This window comes from Engystomops pustulosus, chromosome 11, assembly GCF_040894005.1.
Source record: "Engystomops pustulosus chromosome 11, aEngPut4.maternal, whole genome shotgun sequence".
Classification (NCBI taxonomy): domain Eukaryota; kingdom Metazoa; phylum Chordata; class Amphibia; order Anura; family Leptodactylidae; genus Engystomops; species Engystomops pustulosus.
The window spans coordinates 54,662,981-54,686,853 of record NC_092421.1 but is presented as its reverse complement, the minus strand read 5'-3'; the positions used below and the strand labels follow the sequence as shown (position 1 = coordinate 54,686,853).

Genomic DNA, 23,873 nt, shown 5'->3' with positions numbered 1-23,873 from the left:
CTAATTTGCATAATGTGTAGATCTTTTTTTTTTTTCTTGCTAATCGTAGAACAAATCCTGCCAGAGGGGGCGCACACCTGTATGTCAGTGTGCTCCGCTTACAATCCTTCACCCTGGTGGTAGATTTCCTTTAAATTTTTATCCATATGATGTGTTTAGGGCCAAAATTTACTATATAGCCTTATTGTGATTTTCCTTCTTCTATCAGTGACTTCTCTGTTTCATGCAACACGATTGCTCTGTGTAGATGTTTCTGTTGGCCCCCATGGGCTTTTGCACATGTAATAGACACCACATGGGTGTAGTATCACGTGTATGTAGTAGTTGTGTAATTCCAATGATGATGCCAAAAAAAAATAATACTAGTACGAGGCCTATACATGAATGTACACACTAATATTTACCCGGCTGCTGAGCAGCTGCCGTAGAAGTGTCTCCTGTATAGGACAGGTACGGAAATACACAACTGCGCTGGTGGAGACGTTTTCATGGTACTATAAAAAGAACTCGTTGTTGGAAGTCAGAAAAAAATATAGTAGTACATTTTACATTTTTTTTAAAGGTTAAAAAAAAAAATCTAGTGGGGGTGGATTTTGAGTGTTATAGTAAAAGAAAAATGGAACCTACATTGCAATGGATCTGCCTATCACCAAACCAAATAGATGCAGAAACACCCCATGGACTACAAAGGAGCCTATTAACTGATTTAACTGGCCAAGGGGCTGTAAAAAAAAAAAAAAAAGTGGTCCAGCACTGCCACCTTTCACGGTGGTACCCCTGTTTTTTTTTTTTTGTTACAATGCCACAAACCTCATACAGCATAGAACGTAATGCTGTATTTGGTGGGCGGGCACCTGACGGTCAACCCTTGTAATCAGAGCTGTGGGAGGGGAGGAGCTGTGCAGCAGTTCACTGAAGATATCTCGCACAGGAGTAAATGAAGTCCAGCTACAATCCCGAAATACAAATGCACTTTTAGTCTTGCTGCTCCTATCACCACATACACAGATGATTACACAGATCCCCAGGAAAATTTTATACTTTGTATGTACAAAACTGCCGGTAGACTCGCTCTAAATCAAATATGGTGGCATTAAACTCCAGACTTTCTACAAAAATGATAAAAATTGATTTGTAAACCCACCCTTGGGCCTGGTACAGATAGCGGATTTCAAGGCAGATATCCTATTGTCAACTATTCTGATTAATACACTGAAATGGAGGATTGTGCAGATGTTCTGTTTAAAAAACTGTCTAGATCCTCTTTATGAACTAGGCCTTGGGGTTTGGGTCTGCAGAACAACATAATGGGGAGATTAATCAGAAGTGTCTGAGAGCAGAACTGCTCTAGTTGCCCATGGCAACCAATCCGAGCTTAGCTTCCATTTTCCACAGCTGTTTATAAAATGAAAGCTGAACTCTGGTTTCCATGGGAAAGTAGAACAGTTTTACCTCGGACACTTCTGATAAATCTCCCCCAATGTGTTATATAATATACACTTTGGGGGAGATTTATCATCAAGTTTCTGAGGCAAAACTGTTCTAGTTGCCCGTGGAAACCAATCAAAGCTCCGCTTTAAATATAGAAACAGCTGTGGGGAAATGAATGGTGAGCTCTGATTGGTTGCCATGGGCAGTTCTGCTCTAAGAGACTTATGATAAAACTCCCCCTATGACTTTACTATGGGAAAGGGGCAGATGTATAACCTTGATTGAGACTTCGTAAGGAAATCGGTGGGTGCCATCCCCTTATTTCCTGAATTGATGGAGCACCCTGCTTCCCGCATGTGTCTCATTATGGCCAGGCTGATGGTTGCCCTGTTATAGCCTCCCGTGCACATCTATTTTTAGCTCCATGTAAAGGTTCACATTGGTGATCTGCGGGGAGCTGGCAGAAGAGTTGTTTATAACAGTCCTCTGTTTTGCCCAGGTCCGCTTCATTTTCTCAGCCTCTGTTTTCAGTTCTATCAGTGACTGAACCCCCCCCCTCCCCCACCCCGCTTTAAGTTTCTATTAAATATTTACAGCAAACTTCCCAGGACGTCCAAATATGTTTTCTCTATAAATATCTAGTTGGGTGGTTATTGTGGCTACGCGCCTTGTGGGGGCGGCCGGTCTTCTTCAGGACTCCCAATCTAGCAATCCTCTATTTCCATAACAAACACTCCTTTCGCTCTGCCCATCTCTGAGTTTGCGCTGTTTGTTATTAATTTGTGTTTTGTCATAACATGTTGGGCCCAGTAAATTTCATCAAGATAACAGATATTAGGAGCGATCGCTTTGTTACATTGGGTAATCATTATACACACGTGAGGCACAAACATGTCGGATGATGTAGAATGAGACGCGGAACTCGTTTTACATGTTTATCTTATTTACCCTTTATATACTCTCCATATGTAGAGGCTGATCACTTTCCTGCAATCACAAGGCTAATAGAATCTGTTGGCAGAACTTTTCTTGTTCAGTCCTGGCAGAATTATTCCTGATTCTTTTATGCAGATTATCAGTTTTAGCTTATCTGTATATTTTATCTCTATTCTATGCTACTGTATTGCTCATGGAGTTTCTCTGTCGCCAGATTTTTACCCATTTAACTACCATCTCCCAAATATACAGTATGAAATGTCATTTTTAGAAGTCCCTTTTTTTTACCTATTTAAAAAAAAACACTCATTTTTGCATGATTTTAGGGGAGAAGAGTCCTATTTGGCTGAGATGAGTAACTTTTAGAGGATGTAGAGGTAGCATCACTTCAGATGCCCTTATCTTCAGCTCAATGATGAGCTGTGTCTTCTATATCACACAGAAGCCGCCAGATCTGTTACACAATGGGGTGATTGACTTTATAATGGCGGTCTGTCCGGTTCCTTTATCTGGCTGTTCAAGTCAGAATCCCATCCACTTTTTTTGGTCTGAGTTTCAATACAGAAATTCCTCCATTCTTAAAGTAAACCTGTCGCCAGATTTTACCCCATTAAAGGAAACCTACCACTTCGGATAGGGCTTCTAAGTAGGACATGCCGTGCACCAGCTCAGGGTGAGCTGGTGCCGGCTCTTACCTTCGTTATGTTTTTAAACTGTTTTAAAGCGTTTTAACACTTTATTAATGTTTCTATCCGAACTAGCTTCCCTACACCGTGGTCCGCGCTCGGCGCACCATGTGCGCGACCACTTCCTATTCGGGCGCACGCATGGTTGCGCGCATGGTGTGCGGACCACGGAGTGGGGAAGCTAGTTCGGATATAAACATTTAATAAAGTGTTAAAACGCTTTAAAACAGTTTTGCTGCTGCTTAGCATGTGCTGCTTAGAAGCCCTATCCGAAGTGGTAGGTTTCCTTTAAACTACTCGCAACTGAAGAAACAAACAGAAAATGATAGCTACAGATGAAGATCCAATTCCTGCTTATCTTCTGTTCTGTAGCTCATAGAACCACAAGCCTGATGTGAAAGATGTTATTTTATACCTTTAAAATGACACTGGGATTTTTCTAGGAACTGATTGGGGCATATGAAGTGACACTCCCTCTGCAGCTTTTAAACTTGACTCCTCTAAGGCAAAATTGTCTGTTTTCTGTTCATTTTCACATGAAATTGGAGAGGATTCTTTATTTCTGGGTAAACATGTGAGATTTCACAGAAGTGGGAATTTTAGAAAGGACATTTCATACCCTACCTAAGGGGGCTAGTAATGGCGTAAAACTGGTGACTGAGTTCCTGTGCTTACTATATTCAGCATTGTGCACAAACTTTGCCCTTCAATCCTTTCACACTGCATGTGTGGGGACGTATATAGACGGCCATGGCACCCCATGGTGGTGCGTTGACGTAACAGAAAAGAGCGCTTAACTCTCCAGCGGGAGCACCCGCTTTTTCTCCTTTCCACCTGCGCTCCAGCGGTCATAGCACCGCATCTCATCTCCATTTCTACTTATACCTTGCAATCCGTGCCTGATGAACGTCTGATTTTATAAGACCGAAACGTTGCAAAATAATAATTTTTGTTGGATTGCTATAATGTTTATTCAGGATTAAATAAATTCTCCTCAATTTTTGACCTAAAAGGAGTGCCAAGTAATCTTTTCTCTGAAAGTATTGCATTTCTGTTGTCTCAAATTCTGATTAAAAAAAAAAACACAACCCTCCATTACTACAGAGACAGTCCATGTTTCCTACTCAGCTTAGCCGCATGTAATGGAGCTTATCTGCTTGTGGCCTCCTGCCATGGATTCAGCTGTGATTCCACTGTAGCGACTGGGCAAGATATGTCAGATTGAAAAAAAAAAAGTGGGCGTTTTTGCTTCCCTTCGTAAACAATTAAAGGCAGATTAGAGGGCGTGCTTGACATTGGGTTTGGAGACAGAATGGTGCCTTTAAATTAGATTAAAAGATTTTTTTAAAACTAAAAAATACTCTCTGTGTAGACATATGTTAGGTGATCATGTTAGACTTAAATCTCAGACTACTCCGACCAAGACACCCCTTTGGTCCACAGAAATGGGTGAATGCTAGTCCAATCGGCCTCCTCCATGGATGCCAGACATCTGGGTTTCAGAAATCCCAAAGTTGTCATTGGAGTTTTGTCCTACACATCATTGACATCTAGAGCAGCCTACAAGACCTAGTAGTTCCACCGGTCCTCCGCTGTGTGTACATGGGGCCTTCTCATGTGGAGAGGGGATAGATGTATGGCTTCATACAACCCTTTCAACTTCAGTTTCGGGGGAACCTCGTTTAGATATGGTACCCCATTTCTAGTATGTGAGGGGGCATTTTGGCAAAGTGAAGTTTCTTCTTTTTAGAAAGCACTACTAAAGTAGTAGCGGAGGGGCAGAACTGTTAGGATGAGGACACTTTTACCTTGAAGCTCACCCTTCACATCTTGTATAGAGGGGATTTTACATGGACATTGTCAGTATGTAATTGATGTCCTTGTGTTTAGCAGCCCATTCTCATGACGTTGACCCGCTTAACCCGTAATAATCGCTAGCTCCTATGACACGGTTTTAAAGTAACTTTTATAGGCATTTTTTTTAACCTCGTTGTTCCACTTACATAACATGTTGATGTATTTGAGGTTTATTTGGTCGTCTTATGCATTCCTGGGATTAGCCGTAGAAAATGGACATGTAATGCAGAAAGTTGTTTGTGAAGTGGTACGTGGGGCATATGTGCTAAACCCTAACCAACCTTTCTAATCCAGTCAGCTATTTTGTTGTTCCAGTCTCCTACCATGAATGTAATGATACATTTTTTTTCTTCTTATGGAAGCATATCCAAATCTAGCAATGAAGGAGCGTGTCACAACTAGTAGGCTATATGGACTGTTTGTGCTTGTACTAGCGCATAGTAAATTCTACTTGACCTTTATGGGGATTTTCTACATTATTTGGCAGGATGTGACCTTGTGTTTTTTTATTTTATGTGTAACTGGTGTAGGAAAGTAAAGTGTCCCCCAATAGCCCAGTCCTATAACATGGTGCAATAGATATGCACTAGATCAGTGATTTTCAACCAGTGTGCCGCGACACATGGTCGGATGTGCCGCGGGGAAAGTTCCCCACACTATGGTGCCCCCTGTGTTTTGTTTCCCGGCAATGCGCAGCGATGCGCAGTCACGGCTTCTTACAATGTAGGAGACGTGTACAATAACACATGCGCAAGCTTTGAACCTCGCGCGACAAAATGACGTCACCGAGGCCGGCGCATCATCCTGAAAGGCGGATAGACTCTCGCATTTGCCCACCGCCAAGGTAATGCCCACCAATAATGCTGACTATATGAGCTTTTGCCTGAATATATGAACTGTTGGCAGAAGACTCAGCATATGAGCTGGTACTTGTAGTTCTCCAGCAGTTTACTGCATATAACAATGAGAAATACTATAGTCATGAGGCTGGTGTACTACAAGTACCAGCTCATATGCTGAGTATATGAGCTGGCACTTGTACTCTGGCCTCATGGTCATAGTACTTCTCATTGTACCCCTTTATTTTGCAGTATATGAGCCACATAATAATCAGCACCATATACTAAAAGCAGGGAGAAACTGAGAACTGTTGAGGAAGAGCTTTGTGTGTGTCTTTCCACCATTCCTGCCAGGATATCCCTTTTGTGTTTATCGAAACAGGCCCAGGTTTCACACTGAGTGAGTAAAATGAATGTAGAATCTATATTATTAACTATATGTATAATATGACTGTTTTAGTGTCATTTTGTGTTATTTTGGTTGGTGGTGTGCCCCAGGATTTTCTAAGTATAAAAAGTGTGCCGCGGCTCAAAGAAGGTTGAAAATCTCTGCACTAGATGTACCAAACGTTAGCCTTATTAGAGAATGTCCATGACTGATGTCTCCACCTCCATGACTACAAAAGCTACCCATTCTATAAAATTTTGTATGGCCCAACACACTTCATACACACAGTGTGGTTATTTTCTGCTAAAGATCCACAACAGATTTCTTCTTTTTTTTTTTTTTTTACTAAGGACTTATTCATAGGAAAAAAAATTTTGTACACCCTGTTCGAGCCAGGGAATTATGGAAACAATGTAAACACATACTACATAATTAAGAACAATGAAATAATTAAAAAAGAAAACAAGTAATACGGCATGATGGCAATATGTGCGTAGGAGAACGTATTCATGTGACGGAAATTGGTGGCAGGGGATTTGGGGTGTTTAGGTTCATGGCGGTGGGTGCTGGACTTAATTTTGTGAGTATCGATAGATTTATTAAATATCTCAATCGCCTTTGGGACAAAGGAATATTGGTAAAATTGGCAGTATGTACCGGTCTAGAAGGCCGGCTCCTGGAGAGTGCCTAGGATGACAAGCAACAAAGTAATATTTAAAAAAGTTTAAATACCATGAAAACTTTCTCATTTTATGGATGTTTTAAGATCTGATTCCATCTCAGATTGGTATTGGAGTGACCTCAGCACATTATGGGCGAGTCCGGTCGCCCCGGAGTATATGTTAGATAACGTCTCTTGTCGGCGCCGGTCATGAGACTGTTAATGAACAGCTGTTTTGGCCTCTGAAGTGATGTCATTTCCAGCTTGGCAGCTGTCTCTGATTTGTCAGGCTGGGGAGGGGAGTGCAGCCAGTGCATACTGTGTCCCGGGACCCTGTTTACTTAATAGCGCTGCCAATAAAGGCCTTGTTTAAATACGACTGCGGCACGGCTGCCCAGTACACATGAGGAAACGCTGCCGCCGCCGGAGGTCTTTGTCAGATCACACGTTCTTGTGTAGAATGAGACGGCAGGATGCCTTTTCTTCTAGGCCTGAGACAGGTAAGGTCGCCCCCGGACGAGGCAAGGCTCATGATCACGGAAACTCTGTGTCGCCCTTTGGCCTCAGAGTTCTATTTAAACTTCAGGAAAGTTTTTGCCCTCTTATGCCTTCATAGACGTGAGCAAGCACTTTTCTAGTTCCCCGCTGCTCAGGAGACTGTAGACACTTATCTTACTTATTACAGAAACCCTAGTTAATCTTTCTTCTGGAAAGTTCTTTTGGCAATACAATACATAGGTCTGTCTCCATTACAAAATAACTCGTCTATTATTCACAGTCTTGCAAAATCAGATCTTTTGCTTATTTCGGCTATCTGCGGCGTCTTCTATTTTTACTTGTAAACCTCCTTGCCCTTATATGACCTGAGTCTACTGACACGTTAAAGGAACACTAATCCTAAAGTGCAGAAGTGATCAAAGTGGAGCAGATAATAAAAAGTGCTTAGCTCATGTTCATGTTGCTAGAGGTTCCCAAAATCGGAGCAGCCCGAAATGGCAGCTTGAGGGCACACATGGTTAAATATGGGGGGGGGGGGGTGCTGATGAGCCCTTGGAATACTCTGCCTTGAATCTACACTAGATCGAAATCTGTATGTGTGACTATATACGCTGAAACGTGTATACATGAGTACACATGGGTGGCGATTATTGAAATACTCTGTGTTCTTTACTGACTATGTCCGTTTCGTATTTTCCATGAAATTTTGTAATTTATTCCTCCCAAAAAAATGTCAATGATTGGACAGTATCGGGACTAAGGAACAAAACCCTTGTAAAGACTAATGGCTTTTTCACTTTTGCCCAAAACGCTTCAGAAATTCATTTATATCCTGCAATACCAACTTTTAATGAAGATTAAAATGAACTTCTAAACCCAAAATGCTGGAGAGGACTTTGTTCAATTACTTTTTCATGTCTTCATGATTAGTATCAGGCTTCTAACACCTCCATGTCATTGTATAATAACAGAGGAATGGCTTTGTACGTGTGGTCTGCTGAATAGAAATACATGGCATTGCTCAGTGGGTTGTGAGTGTGAGTAATGTAAACTAAACCCTAAATCTGCTATGACCAGGGTGTGACCTGACGAAAATATGATCCCGCAAAAACAAAATTGCCTCCCTACACATTCATAAATGTCACACAGCTGCAACTTCCAGGCATATCGCTTTTTGCTAAACTCCAAAATGACTCCAAAAACGGCAACAAACAAAAGTGCCTACAATTGCGACACTTTGGTAAACCTGCCCCTGGGTACAGTGCCCCCTTAATACGAGCCAGGTTATTTAAGCAACCGTCTTTTTGATGTGACTTCCAAGACCTAATTTTTCCCTTAAATTTTAGAAAAAAATTGCATTCTGTCAAAAAAAAGAGTTAAAAATCATTAGAAGAAAAACACAGGTTTTGGGTCGGAAAGACCTTGGCCTCTTGCTCAGTCTGTGACTTTTCAGTGAGCTCAGCAGCCACTATCCAAATAAGAAAGTCAATAATTTTACAGGCCATGGCCTGGGAGGGGAACAGTAGCAAATGACTCTGCTGGTTCCCAATCGGGAATAGGAATCCTGCCAAGTATTTGTCCCGAACCTTCTCTGAACTGCACATTTAGCACAGCAATCATTTCCAGCCCTCCTTTCAGACAAGCTTTCCCTAACACATGTTCTTCAGTATAAAGTTCCTTGGACATAAGCATCTCAGCAGGCCGCCCTGTTTGTTTGCATGTTTCCACTTACTTAAAGGCTTTGACTACATGTTTTTCAACAAAATAAGATTAAAATTCTATACAGTGCACCGGTTGCTGCCAAGTACTTTTTACCCCACCCCCTATTTTCCCCTCAAAAATGAACTGTACAAGAATCTAGTTTTATGAAGTGACAGTAGGAGATTTTATATTGTGTTTGTCAATCACGGCTACCCTTTCGTTCTTGGTGGTGACGGTCTTGGTCGTTATGGGCACATATATGTTATTAATTGTGGCTGCTGGATTTCATTTCTCCAAAGCACGGATGTTCATGGTGAGGTCAAGTAAAATGGCTTTTTTCCAAATGACCACTTTATAGCTATATTGTGTGTAACCCCGTCCTCCATTTACATGTGTTTAAAACACAGCTGAATCCTCGGCAGATATGGTTGACCATGTAATCAAATGCGTATGGGCCTCCCTTCTCGCCCCCACCCAATCATGGTATCGAGGGAGGTATGGATTGAAAGTTGGAATTTAGTTGCCCAATTTCTTGGTTCCTCAGGGTGAAGACACACATGGCGTTTTTGGGCCGTTTTTACTAAGTGCGTTTTCAGATCGTAAAAAACGCATGCGTTAAACGCATCCGTTTTTTTTTAAAACGTATGCGTTTTTGAAAACGCATCCGTTTTTGTCCGTTTTTAATTGCGCAAATTCGAAAAACCGGACAAAAACGCATGCGTTTTCAAAAAATGCATGCGGTTTTTAAAACGGATGCGTTTTTTAACAAATGCGTTTTTTACGATCTGAAAACGCACTTAGTAAAAACGGCCCAAAAACGCCATGTGTGTCTTCACCCTCAGGGTGATGTCACACTTGGCGTTTTTGGGCCGTTTTTAAGTTTAGTGCGTTTTCAGATCATAAAAAACTGATGCGTTTTTAAAAATGCGGTTTTTACGGTCTAAAAACGCGCTAACTAAAAACGGCCCAAAAACACCATGTGTGACATCACCCTTAGAGGCAAGTTTCTTTTGGCTGTTGCTCTCTACATTCACCATATGAACCTTTGGTGGAGTTGATTATGCATGGACAAGGGGGAGTCAGGCAAGATAGCTGAAGGTCAATTTTCTGAGAACTACCATAACCTGTGAGGTCTGGAATATTTGAGGTTAAATGGCATCTACCACCAGGCTCCATAGATGTTAATGTATCCTGGAGCCCCTCCGGCCAATTTGCATACAGTTTTTAATCCATGTGGTAGATGTTCTATAAACCTGTTTCAGATGTGTTCATTGGACGTAGATGGTGATTTTTCACTACTAAACCAATATTGTACTATTACCCATGTGGTGCCACATCCAAATATCAGCTCGTTGTCCCGTGACTCCACAACCAAAAAAAAAAATCAGTATTTCCACCTGTGAGAACATGACCCGACTTCATGGTAATCCAGTAATTGACTTCTAATCTGGAATCTGACCTGCGAGTCATGTGGTTATCATTACCGTTCTCTATGTAAGCGGGCAAGGAAATCCCAATTGTATTTGCTTTCTATTACATCGCACAAGTGCCTCATTTGACGGAACAAAATCTGACGGGGACAACTTCTTGTTTTTGGCCCTGGTTTTCTGTCTCTTTGTATTCCTTAGCTTCAGTTTCAGGATTTTTTTATTTATTTTTTCTCTTTTCTGTCAGAAGCCACGTCCGTAGGGAACTATTTCTTTTTCCGGTTGACGCACATCTGTCTGAGCTGGTGATGACATTGGAAAACTCAGTTGTTTACTCTGAGGATTGTTATTGGATGATGTGTGGGATTTTTATTTTTGTTTTGTTTTTGTTTTGCTCTTTTCTTTTTGCACCTCCCACCCATCACTTACCCATGGGAGCAACAGGCTTTGGGTGAAGACACACATGGCGTTTTTGGGCCGTCTTTGGGCCGTTTTTACTAAGTGCGTTTTCAGATCGTTAAAAACGCATGCGTTAAAAAACGCATCCGTTTTTTAAAAACGCATGCGGTTTTTAAAAACGCATGCGTTTTTGTCCGTTTTTCATTGCGCAATTTCGGAAAAACGGACAAAAACGCATGCGTTTTCAAAAAACGCATGCGTTTTTTAACGCATGCGTTTTTAACGATCTGAAAACGCACTTAGTAAAAACGGCCCAAAAACGCCATGTGTGTCTTCACCCTTTGTCCTCAGTATAGTCCCACATATCATAAGACCTACTAGATACTGAAAGTAGTAAAATGTTTGGGATTTTCTATCATTTTCAGACTTGTATCTATCTTTGTACAGTTCATAAAAATTAATCGTTGGTGTTCTGGAGGTCCCAAAAATTTTAAACATTTTTTTAAAATAAAATTCTTACTGTCTGTCAGTGGTTGTAGTTTTACTTGCATGAAAACCCTTAAGGAAAGTAGTTGATTAGTAGGTGCATCCATATATGTATACATAACATATTTGATCCGATGCTTATGATTTACTGACCCTGTTTCCTATCCTTTCTCTTACATTGGTCTGTTTTTCTTTCTAGGATAAGGAAACCTGCATTGGAGTCAACAATCAGAGTTACATATGTGAAACGGGTCACTGCTGTGGACAATCTCAGTGTTGTAACTACTACTATGAGCTATGGTGTAAGTCTGTCTTGTGTTTTTGTTTGTACAGTTGTAAAAAGTGGATAAAACAAACAGTGTTTCAGATGATTTTTTTTCTGACTGTATAAAAGGAATTACCAGTATATGACTTCCTCTGTCTTACAGTCTCCTCTTGGTGCTCTCTGTCTAACCCGCCTTCTCGGCCATCTCTGACTGTTTCCCTTCTCTTGGCACCCCATCTCTCTCTCTGAGCCCCTTCTCTGCTTCTTCCCCCCCCCCCCTTTCTTGGCTCCTCTCCTTTTTGCCCCCCCCCCCCCCCCTTTGTGCTCGTCTCTTTGTGCCCCCCTTCTCGGCTCCTCTTTTGCTTTATTTCCTTTATTTTTATATAGCACACACAGATTAGGCAGCGCAACACAGAGCTTTGCCAAATCCTCTTCTTTGTACCCCCCTGCTCTGCTCCTCTTCTTTTTGCCCCCCTTCCCTCCTCTTCTTTGTGCCCTCTTTCCTCCTCCTCCTTCTTTGTGCCCTCTTTCCTCCTCCTCCTTCTTTGTGCCCCCCCCCTTATCTCCTCCTCTTCTCTTTGTGCCCCCCTTCCTTCCTCCACTTCTCCCCCCCTTCCCTCCTCCTCTTCTCCCCCCCCCCCTCCTCCTCCTCTTCTTTTTCTCCCCCCCCCTCCTCCTCCTCCTCTTCTTTTTCTCCCCCCACCCTTCCCTCCTTCTCTTTGTGCCCCCCTTACCCCCCCCCCCCTTCCCTCCTGGATCTATGACAGTTGGGAGGAGTATCCCAATTCAATATTGAGTTGCTCAATATTTAAACTTTGTTTTACTGACCTATTAATTTTTCATAAATATTTTTTGTCTACAAAAGTGGCTTATTCTGTACCTTGGACGGACTCCCAGCTAGCTTAGACACATTTCACTCAGAGTTGCATAAAAAGGGCCAACAATATGTAAAGCGTAACTTGCACATTAATTAGTATCACATTTTTGTGCCATATATATCTATTACACCTGTTTTGATGATAACATCAGAACTTAGGAATAAATGGTAATTGCCCTCCACAACTTCCATCACTGTCTTTCACTGTGTATCTGTCTCTTTATCCTATCTCTCATTGTGACTCTCTCGCACCACCTTTTTATTATGCTAATTTACATTTTTTTGCAATCCATCCTACAGTAGTTGTTGTTCATTATAGAATAAATAGATTATACTGTATAGGTGTATATACAGAGCGTGTGTTTGTATCCTCATAAGTTCCTGAAGTTTCCACTAGTTTATAGGCAGAATGTAACATGATCTGAAGAGGGTTGGGGCGCTTCATAGAACCCCCTCGGTGTCTCCATCTGTGGTGGGTGTACAAAGTATTTGGATGCTTGGATGTAGTAAACAAGAGCTGACAGTTCCAGACTTTCCTCATGATCCATGTACTGCTTCCACCGACTGTAAACATGTCCTCTGGAATAATATACTATTCCGCTGTGAAGATATCAGCAAGACTAAAAATCACATTGATGTGCCTGGGGATTAAAGAATATGATATGGTGGATGTCTGGTGTAAAAGTAGATACTGTGCTTAATGTGGAAGAATTTCCATTAACCCCCACCAGGAATATTGGTCTGCAAGGAAAGATAGTAGATATTGGAGAAATGTCAAACTGGTTTCGAGATCCTTTATTTCTTGCCAAAAATGTGGTTGGGGGGGGGGGGGGGCAGGGGTTTGGAATTGACTTTTTACACTGCTAGGACTGGTGGGGGTCAGGATGTCTACTTCTACACAGGGCTGAACACAATACAAATTACAGGGGGCACGGATACAATGTACCCCCACTAAATGAAATAAACCAAACTCTAATCACACCAAATAAAGAGAATCAATAACTAGAATATTATAAACATAAGATAAACCAATTTTAAACAAATCCATTAAAATGACAACATGCACAGAAAGGTTCTACCAATGGTCAAATATCTAAGTATTCACAATAAATAAATCAAAGTTAAATAATAATAATCACAATTTATAGAGGTATAGAAGGTCTATAAGTCATAACAATAATAATAATAAATCTTTATATAGCGCCTACAGATTACGCAGCGCTGCAAGAAGTCATTGTAGTATTTGCTTACAAACAAGTATTCCACTTTACCTAGAGGAAGAACAGAGGACAAGGGACGCCTACGTATACATATGTAGGCATATACAGAAACCATCCTACAGGGCTGTGGAGGCGGAGAGCAGAACCTCGGACTCCTCAGTATCCCTAACTCTGACTCCCACATCCATGGGGCATGTTTTAAGGGGGGGCGAGGGAGTCTACGAAATTGTTCTTAGAAACCATATTGCCAAATTTGGATCCTCCTTCATAGTTGACCCCAAGTCTGTCCTAATTATTTTAAGGCTAGAGAACAGCCTTTCTACACTGACTTGAGTGGGGATCCATTCGGTAACCACACGGCAAACCTTCTACAAACATGAGGAAAAGCAAAATAAAACATAGAGCAGTGTACAGAGAGAACATACACTGGACAAGCCTGCCTACAGTTTTCCTGCTCACCCCTCTCCATAGAGAAGTGCAGGGCCGGCGCCGTAATATATTGTCCTATATTTCTCTGGTCACGGTGTGATGAGATAACGTGTGCCCACCGCACTGTGGCATCAATGGGGAATGATATCCGGCCAGATATTGGTCCTCTTTACAGTCCATAACGGTTCCATAGTAAGTGCAGACATTCCTTCCCCCTATGATCTGTAGGGCATGAGCTTGACTATTGAGCATGAGCAAAAAGTTTCATATTAATAATCTTTTATTTATATAGCACCATCAAATTCCATAGCGCTTTACAGGTTCTTATCCACATTCATTTCAACTAAAAGCCTACATCCTTAGATCAGGGATAGAACAGACATTTATAGGATATTCCATTTCCCCAATTTCTGCAGAAAAAAATATTCTGCACACACTGCAGTGAACTTATTGTAACAATTTATTTTTTTTTTTTTTGGAGTAGGAGTAGGTCCATTTTATTCTAATTCCAACACCATGGTCTCGGACTCCTCAGCCCTGCTTCTATGGGCTTCATAATACTAAAAGCATAATCATTATGTGTGACCTTTCCTTGATACTGGAGGAAATTTGTGAGGCCCCATACTCTTGTAGACTCGTATTTATCAACTTTTCTTTATTTATTTTTTTTCTTCTGTCAAATTTTACTCATAAATGGTGTCTAAACTACTGTTGGATTCATTAATTGCACCAAAATTTAGGGCCATATGGACCATTCACATAAACACATGCAATGTAAGGTACTCAGGGTTTAGACATTTTTGAAATGGAAAGTCGAATTTTTTACACAATGGTGTCAAACACACATCGGCTCGGGGAGAGGAGGAGCGCCGCTCACCCCCGCCCCTCTCCACAGAGAAACAAGACGCACTGCGCCGTATTCCGGGGGAAAGATTGGACATGTCCTATCTTTTCCCCCAGCTTCGGAGCTGTACAGTGCCGCACATTTGCTCAATACGGCACCAATTGCCAGCCTATGGGGGAAGGATATCCGACGTATATATGTCGGCTGTATATACAGCCCCCCAACTTGGACATGACTTGGGTATGTAGCTTGTTCCCATACAAAATTTAGAGATTCAAGACAATAGAAGTAATTTATTTTCCAATTTCTCGTGGTAAACGGAAGCCCTGTGGAGGTACAGAGGGATGTACTTCCAATAAGTGTGTTGTGTTTTTTTTTTTTTTTTTTTTCCTTTCTTTCTTGGAAACCCATTTTCTTATTTTGTATAACCATAAACCCTTAACCAAACACAAATACTTCGCCCCCCCCCCCTCTGTTTTTTTTTTTCTTGCAATTTGACTGATTTCTTCAGGTCATTGATTTTGGATTCTTTTCTCCCGTCCAGGGTTTTGGCTGGTGTGGACAATAATTATAATACTCAGCTGTTGCTGTGTATGCCATCATCGGCGAGCGAAGCACAGGCTGCAGGCACAGCAGCGGCAGCACGAGATCAACCTCATAGCTTATCGTGAAGCTCACAGCTACTCGTCTGTGCCATTTTACTTCCGTAAGTAATCCTCTCTGCTGTATCCATACATCTTGGCTTTGGTATGCCACTTTGCCCACTTATCTCTAAGCATCCTGGTATAGAGCAAATATTGTGTGTTTGTATGTATCATCATATGGTAATGGCTGTTCATTAATTAGTAGGAACGCTCACTGTAATGTATTGCCTGCAGTTAAGACCCCATGTTCAAAAAAAAAAAAAAAAAAAAAACAAGTTCCTTTTAAGAGTAACTTTTTATTGAAGGGTTTGGCCGGGCAAAATGCTGTGTTATGATTTATTCAGGACCTAAGGGGAGCGGCGCATAGCTCATAGATTCAATGTCACGCACAACTTTCTCTGGCCCTACTCCGGCATAACACAGTGTATCAGCATTGCCTGGAGTGACCCTTTAGTATCATTGCCATGGTATGCAGTAAACGGGATCCGATTATGACCTTGCTACAGCATTGGGGCTCTAAATTTCACAGTCACAAATATTTGCTTGTTTATACCGGAGGGTAAATTTGATGTATTGGAAATTGAATTCTACATAATTCTACAAATATATATACATATAATAACTTGTAGAATAGTAGGTATTACAGCTTTGCTTGGCAATAGAGAGTATGTGGTATAGGTTGCATCTTCAACATCTGATAGGGTGCTGAAAGTTGTACCCCCTCTAATCCGATATTGGTTGAACATGAGAACATGTACAGTTTAAATTACCACAGGTTTTGTTTGTTTATCTCTCCATAGGTTTTTTGCCAAATTACCTGCTACCTCCTTATGAAGAAGTGGTGAACAGACCTCCCACCCCACCTCCACCATACACTGTCCTACACCAACAATGTGTGGCAGCATGTGTAAGTTCAGGAACAGCTGAGGTTGTACGAAACGCCCAGAACAGCCAAACAAGTTCTCCAGCTGCAGCAAGTTGTAGCGGCACTAGACCGCCCAGCGTTGTGGACTGCGAGCCTTCTACAACGTGTCTGGAAAGAGTAGCAAACAAGCCAAATGGCCATGAATCCAATGATCCCGCCTGTGGTGCAGAGTTGGATGAGATGGCTGATCAAGTGTCCTTTTTAGACAAGGATTCTAAGGAACTCTTGAAGGACTACAGCTCTGACAGCTTTGATCAGGGCGGATTCTTTGATGGCAAAGACAAGACCCCTGGGAGGCACCGGAGGTTCACTGGTGACTCAGGAATTGAAGTTTGTCTGTGCAATAGAGGCCATCACGATGACTTTAAGGAACTTGATGGCTTAATTGATGACACAGGGGAAAACTTCTGTGATACTTGCAACTCTTGCGATGCTCGCCCCCAAAGGGACGAAGAAGAAGGGATTTTTGATCATTGTGATAGTAATGACCACCCGCCTTTGCCACGTCAGCCTCTGAGCTTGCTTAACACAATTAATGAACAAGACTCACCAAATTCTCACAACAGTAGCAGTTCCCGTGGCTAAAGCTGCATCCCTTGAGAAAAATAAGTGAAAGTTCCATCTTTTGGGGTTTTTTTTTATTTTTTTGCCATTGTCCTGTACATTAATAGACTTGGAAATGATCTACCAAAGCTGAAGTAAGGAAACGTGCCCAGTACTTTACAAATGCCTTTTTATGTAGATGGGGCTTTGGTAATGATAATTTTGGTGATGGAAGACTAGGACAATAAGAATAGGTGCCAGAGCAGAAAGCGTATGGAAGAGGCTTCAGAATGAGAACGTCTGGAGTTTATTGTAATCCTATTAGAAAAAAAAGTTTATCTCCTAGTTCCAGTGCTTGTAATACAGGTTATTATAAGATGTGATCGACACAATGATTCCTCCATTGGATCGGAGGGCAACAGATCTTTCCCAGATCAGACAATGTAAATGTGCGGGGTATTTGCCAGTATTGCAGTACAGTATGACAGTATGTGAACAAATGCGAAAACCGGAGACCCTGCGGGTATGTAAGCATGTTTGTAGAAAGTGGGATTTCTTGCACACACTAATAATTGTGAGAAAAGATACCCCAATCAGAGAGTTGATACCTCGAATATGTAGTACAATTCCACTTATATGCAGTGAAACCTCTTAAAACAGACCACCCATATTTACAAGGAATAGAGAAAATTTCCAAGTATGCCAGAATCAGTGGAAAAATGCATAATAATAATTCCTTTATTTATATAGCGCACACAGATTACGCAGCGCTGCACAGAGTTTGCCAAATCAGTCCCTGTCCCCATGGGGCTCACAATCTAATCAACCTACCAGTATGTTTTGGAGAGTGGAGGACCCGGAGGAAACCCATGCAAACTCTTTGCGCTGCAAGGCTGTAATGCTAACCACTCAGTCACTGTGCTGATTATTAAAGGATAAAGGAAAGAATCGTGTGAGGAGAGGGGAGATGAAAGGTTCTCCCTGACCTGTGCCAATAAATGCTAAAATTTGTTGGTTTGAGGTAACATACATGTGGAAAATTTGTTGTAAACCCACAGTGGTCATGGAAATACTTTTGTCAATTTCAAGTTAATAATAAATCTACTTGACAGTGTGCTTGGTCGTCAGTCAGACCTGGCAAAGAGTTCAGATGTCGTTACTGATGGTTTTACGGTGAGACTAATAAACACAGTGGCCTTGGGCATCCATGGCCCAGCCTGTTCCACGCACTTTAACCCCTTAGCGCTCTGCGTCCGATATATCTAAGGCTGATATATCGGATGCTGAGCTGATGCCGGCCCAGCTGGATAGCTGAGCTGGGATACACAGGGTGCTGGCCGTAACTAACAGCCGACATCCCAGTGTAACACCTGCGATTTGCGTGGGCTCCGATCGTGGGTGTTTAACTGCAGCATTTAAACTGCCTACTGGGGGTCTCTGCCCCATGATGGGCCCCATCTTCGGGGGTCGCCGATTGTTCTTTTGGTAGCCCTGAGGTCTGATCAGGACCCCAGGGCTGTCTGCAGGCAGTGCCTGAAAGATGGCATCTGTGACGTCATCTTAAAGGCACAGTGTCAGCCTATGCATGTGCACAGACACAGCTAATACCCTGCAATACATCAGTATTGCAGAGTGTTATCATGAACAAGAAATCGGATGATTGCTTGTTCATGTCCATGGTGGAACTAATAAAAAGTTTAAAAAAATGTATAAATTAATATAAAAAAAGCCATATAATGCACAAAAATGTCTAAATCGTAACACTAACCTCACATATATAATATCACCATGTCGTAACGACCCGTAGAATAAAAGTAAATAATTATTGATAAACCTGATAAATATTTAAAAATATATAATTTTTGGTGGGTTTTTAACAATTTAATCCCCCCAAAAAAATTCTATAAAAAGTGATCAAAAAAACATATGTACAGAATTATTGCTTTTCTACTTCTGACCTTAAAAAGAAAAAAAAGTTCATAAATTTTCAACAATAGGAGATACCAACCCTCAAATCTTAACACTGGAAAAAGCATCTCTTCCCACAAAAAAAAAATGCTGTCATGAAAAATCATTAATATCCCCAAAATTTTTAACTCTGAAAATACAGAAAACCAATATTCGATTTGTTAGCTGCGTGACATCAAAATACATAATCCAGACATTTCAAAAATTATGAAAATGTAAAGCGGACATATGGGAAATGTTATTCACCCTAGGCCACGTTTGGGGGTGTCAATCATCTCCATGGCAGTCCTGGGGTATGATGCAGGATCCCAGGGCTGCCTCCACCAGCTTTGTCACAGATCTTTTACTTCTCCACCTGTTCACTCACTGGAAATTTTGTAAAGGAGTATAAGAAGAAAATGGGTCACTGAAACACAATAGTCTTTAAGGGAGGCGGGCTTCTCAAAGGTCTGGTCTTCTGGCGAGGTTTCACTGAACATACATTTTACGTCAAGTATGTAATATTTAGCTTCGTATTGTAGAAAATGGATCATTTTCTAGCCTTAAAAGTAAGCCCCCCCATCCCCCTCCCTCACCCGTTTTCCTACTTAAAATATGAAAACTAAAGTTTTGGTTTTTAGGATGGACATAATACGAAGATACAAAGCAGCTGGTCTGCTCCCAACCTAAATGGATGCCTCTCCTTCCACGTGTTGGTGGTCTCTTTAGCGCACATAGGTTATTGCATGGTTAAGAAATCAGGATGACGATGATCTAGCACTGGTTCTTGCGTAGGGTGGACTTGGCGGATGAAATGGCCGACGTAACACCAGCTCTCCATCCATTGTCTCAGATGAGCACAGCAACTTCATTTGGTGCAGTATTTTCTCATGTTATGTAAAAAAAAAACCAATGCAATCTTTACACTGACCACTAAAACGAAAAGGTAAAAATGTTGTTGTGTGGTCACCACGTGATTATCATGGGGATGCATGCCTGTGTGAGTATGTATTCCATAAGATGTTACTGCTACTTAAGGACATAAGTTTTATAGACAATTGTATTTTGAACATTCCCTTCCATTCCAGGAAGAGGGGAATTTTCTTCTCTTTAGAGGGGTCTATATGCATTAACATTGTCACAGTTTCCACACATGTTACTGTTGACCGACACCATTAAGAAGGTTGAATGTTACACATTGCCTCATGGAAAGTGCAAGTTTTTCTTTTTTCGTCGTTTCTTGTTTTCTATTTTGAGCAATGTCTGCTCTACGCTTAGGGAAAATTTTTTAATTTTACTTTATTTTGTAAACGAATGTGCACTTCTGATATTTGCATAAAAATATCTGTGGCAACATGGATTAACATTGACAACTTTCTTGCACTGGATTTCGTCATTTTGTTGGACAATAAAATGAAACTTTTGAGATTAAAGCTGTGCGTTGTATTTTGTGGTCGCTGGGGCCAGACAAAGTTTTTCACCCAAAATGTGTGGATCATTGGCATAATCCATATTTTACTTCAGCGGGTGGAATCTGTGGTAGGACCTGCTGCTACTTTGTACTGAACATTGATCATTATGCATAGAAAATTTGGGGAAAAAAAAAGAAAAATCTACTTGGTACCTCCATTTTTTTTGGGCCTTTGCCCAGCCATAAGGTTCCAGAAGGTCACAGACCTGCTTCAGCCAATGATTCTTTTGCTCAGACCTGGACAATAAAGGAAGATGTCCAGTGTTCTGAGTAGGCCATTCATTGCCCAGAGTGGGTCCAATGACCCCTGGAACATCTGGTCTGTCATAGGGGCTAAAACCTGAAGTACTGGGGCAACTCGGGAGCCATAGCAGGGAAAGTACTCTTTATTTTTATCTATTTTTATATATCACCACCCAGGCTGCATGAGGGTTGGATTGGCTCCTCAGGCGAGATGACAAAGGAAGCTACATCCCATGGTCAACAAAAGTGATGTCCTATGGTCAACCAGGCCATTCAATGACTGAAGTGGCTCCGACTTCTGCCCCTGCTGGAGAACTACCGCCAGAAACGGAGCAACATGGGAGCTGGGAGCAACTTTTTTTTTTCCCCTGCATCCCAGTCGTATAAATTCCTTGAAAACTCCTTTAACCATAATAATAATTGTTTATTTATATAGCGCCTACAGATTACGCAGCGTTGCACAAAGCATGGCAAATCCGTCCCTGGCCCCAATAGGGCTCACAATCTAAACCGGTATGTTTTGAAGTTTGGGAGGAAACCAGAGGACACGGAGGAAACCCGCTCAAACACTGAGAGAACATACAAACTCTTTGCAGATGTTGACCTGGGTGGGATTGGAACCCAGGACCCCAGCGCTGTAAGGCAGAAGTGCTACCCACTCAGCCACCGTGTTGCCCCTACAGTACACCCTAACCATTACTGCTGACCTTAGGTGGAACAATAGAATTCTCCAAGCTCAAAGGAGAGGGTAAGGTCTGTTGCTAGTAAATAGTTGAGCAGACCGTAGAGAGACAGAGAGTGTTTTCTAGGAAAGGACAGATATATTGTACAACAATTCAACAACATGTACAAGGCGTCTGTTCATTCCCTTAAAGATCACATAAACTCCAATAAATCGGTGGTCTATGTGCCAATAACAATGATCACCACTGTGCTTTACGTATAGAGGATAATTCTCTGTGATTGGGAATGTCAATAATTCCAAAGAATGTACTTGGAGTATAAGCAGCATGAAACCCTCACTGACTCCTCTATAATAAAGTGCAGAGAATTCTTGGTGTAAAAATGCACCAGGACATGGAGAAGTCTCTTCCTTGCCTTATGCTGTCTCTTCCTATAGAGAACAACCTGTCAATCGGGCAAAGGAGACGGAGGAGAAGTGTCAAAGATGGTGCCTTACCATTGCTGACTTTCATGTAGTGATGGTTATCTACCATATACTAAGCAAAATAGTAAGTGAACCCTTTTGGAATTTGTAGAAGAACGCAAAGTATGTAAGCTAATAACACAACTTGTCGTACTATTCATAAGGGTTTTTTTTTTTTTTTTTTTATATAGTACATTGTGCACATTTCAAATGGAGAGAAAATATAAGTGAACTGAAGTCTGATGTTTAATAGGTGCCTTATCTGCTAAATAAAGGCCTGTACACCCTAGTGACCTACTGACCAATTGTATTCTCTCAAAGGGAGTGTATCGGCGGTTATGGAATCCTGCAGACTGTGTTGAGTATTTGAGATCTGTGCAATCATACTATTGTTTGTAGCAGTAGGACTGGAACACAGCAAAGCTCCTCCCCTCTAAGTAACTGATGTGGAATTCAAACAGAAGCGCATAGCTGAGGGGAGGGGTTGTGCTGTGTTCCAGGAAGAGATCCCACCCCCCAGAGTACTCCAAGTCCAGCTACAACCCCACTGCCTGCAGTTCCGCAAAGCCACAACTGCTGAAAGACTCCCCAAAAGGGAACCTGTCATCAGAAATTGGTTTAATAAACCACAACCAGTATGTTGTTAAGCAGCAGAACATCTTCCAGATCATGTTTCTTTCATGATCTCATGTGGTGGCATCATCCAGAAAATCAAATTTGAAGTGAAATGTAAATTGGTTTTAGAAGTCAAGAAGGCGGAGAGTTTAACACTGAAGTGAAGCCCGATTACTAATTTTCACTGTAATTATGGTCCTGTGTCCCGGGACATTGACCAGATGTCCTGAAGTCCGGCGCATGATGTCAATCACATGGCAGGAGGAGGTGTTCAGAGGCAGGGAAAGCTTAACTTCAGTGTTATACTCTCCGCCTCCCTGACTTTATACTAGAAATTTACATCCCACTTCAAAGTTGATTTTCTGGATGATGCTACCAAGTTGGGCTATGAAAGAAACATGAACTAGAAGCTGTTTAGCTGTTTCACAACATAATGGTTAGGCCAATTTCTGATGACCGTTCCCTTTAAAGTGGGATTAGTTTGTGAACCATGTCTCCTAGCATAGACAATTCAGGACTAGGATTAGACAAAATGAATCCGGAATTCTATTAAACATTCCTGAATCTTTCATATAATAATCCAACATCTGATAGTATAGGACAACATTGCTACTGTAAATGCTTCTGTAGTTCCACACATGAGTTTGTGCAGATCACTATTCCCACCTTCTGCTTTGGTCACATGTAGACGGCCGTCTGTTCAATCTTTGCCTGTTTTCCAGGAATATTCCCATTCTAAATGGTTTTATAGTTCCCTACTGAGAATGAACAGTGCAAGGTACAAGTATATAGTAAAGTGCTGTATATTTGGTTAATAAATTATTCTGAACAACCGCACCATATGCACACAAGTTCAAGTATTTTATAACCAGATATAACGTATTACTCCATCCACCAACTACCTAACCAAGCACATGAAGTGTCACGAGCTGGAGACGATATACATGCTGTTACTTATCTGATCTTCAGCAATGTCACTATATAATAAAAATTAATATTTGGTTTTAAAAAAAAAAAAGTGTGTTTTTTTTTCCCCCCAGAAACAGTGCCACACTTGTCCATGGACTTTGTGTGGTATTGCAGTATACATAAATTGGTCTGAGCTGCAATCTGAAACATAACCATGGAAAATACAATAATTAAGCAGATTTTTTTTTTTTTACATTTTTATTTTAAAATCCTATGCTCATTTAACACCATGGGGCTTATTTACTAAGGGTTCGCAGATCACACTTTCATCAAACTGTTGGGTGGTTTCGGGGTTTGCGTAGCTTTGACAAGTATTTACCGGGTTTGCGCTGGGATTGTGTCGCACGTGATCGGATTTTGGTGCAGCTGCGCTGGCTTTCATGCGACAGGAATGGGGGGCGGCCATCTGATGATCCAACTAATTC

The 23,873-nt window shown here is 41.4% G+C and overlaps 1 protein-coding gene across 2 annotated transcripts in view; it reads left to right on the top strand.

Annotated features, from left to right (window-relative positions):
- WBP1L (WW domain binding protein 1 like) overlaps nt 1–19,196 on the top strand; it is a 30,862-nt gene extending 11,666 nt beyond the window's left edge. The window contains exons 1-4 of one of the 2 annotated variants that reach the window (XM_072131145.1): nt 7,114–7,298; nt 11,509–11,611; nt 15,489–15,650; nt 16,389–19,196. In XM_072131145.1, coding sequence (XP_071987246.1) covers nt 7,272–7,298; nt 11,509–11,611; nt 15,489–15,650; nt 16,389–17,098 — 1,002 coding nt within the window. In that variant the 5' untranslated portion in view covers nt 7,114–7,271 and the 3' untranslated portion in view covers nt 17,099–19,196. Of the gene's footprint in view, nt 1–7,113; nt 7,299–11,508; nt 11,612–15,488; nt 15,651–16,388 lie in introns of those variants that run through there. The other variant, XM_072131144.1, reaches the window with a different exon arrangement.
- Nucleotides 19,197–23,873: the final 4,677 nt, after the last annotated feature.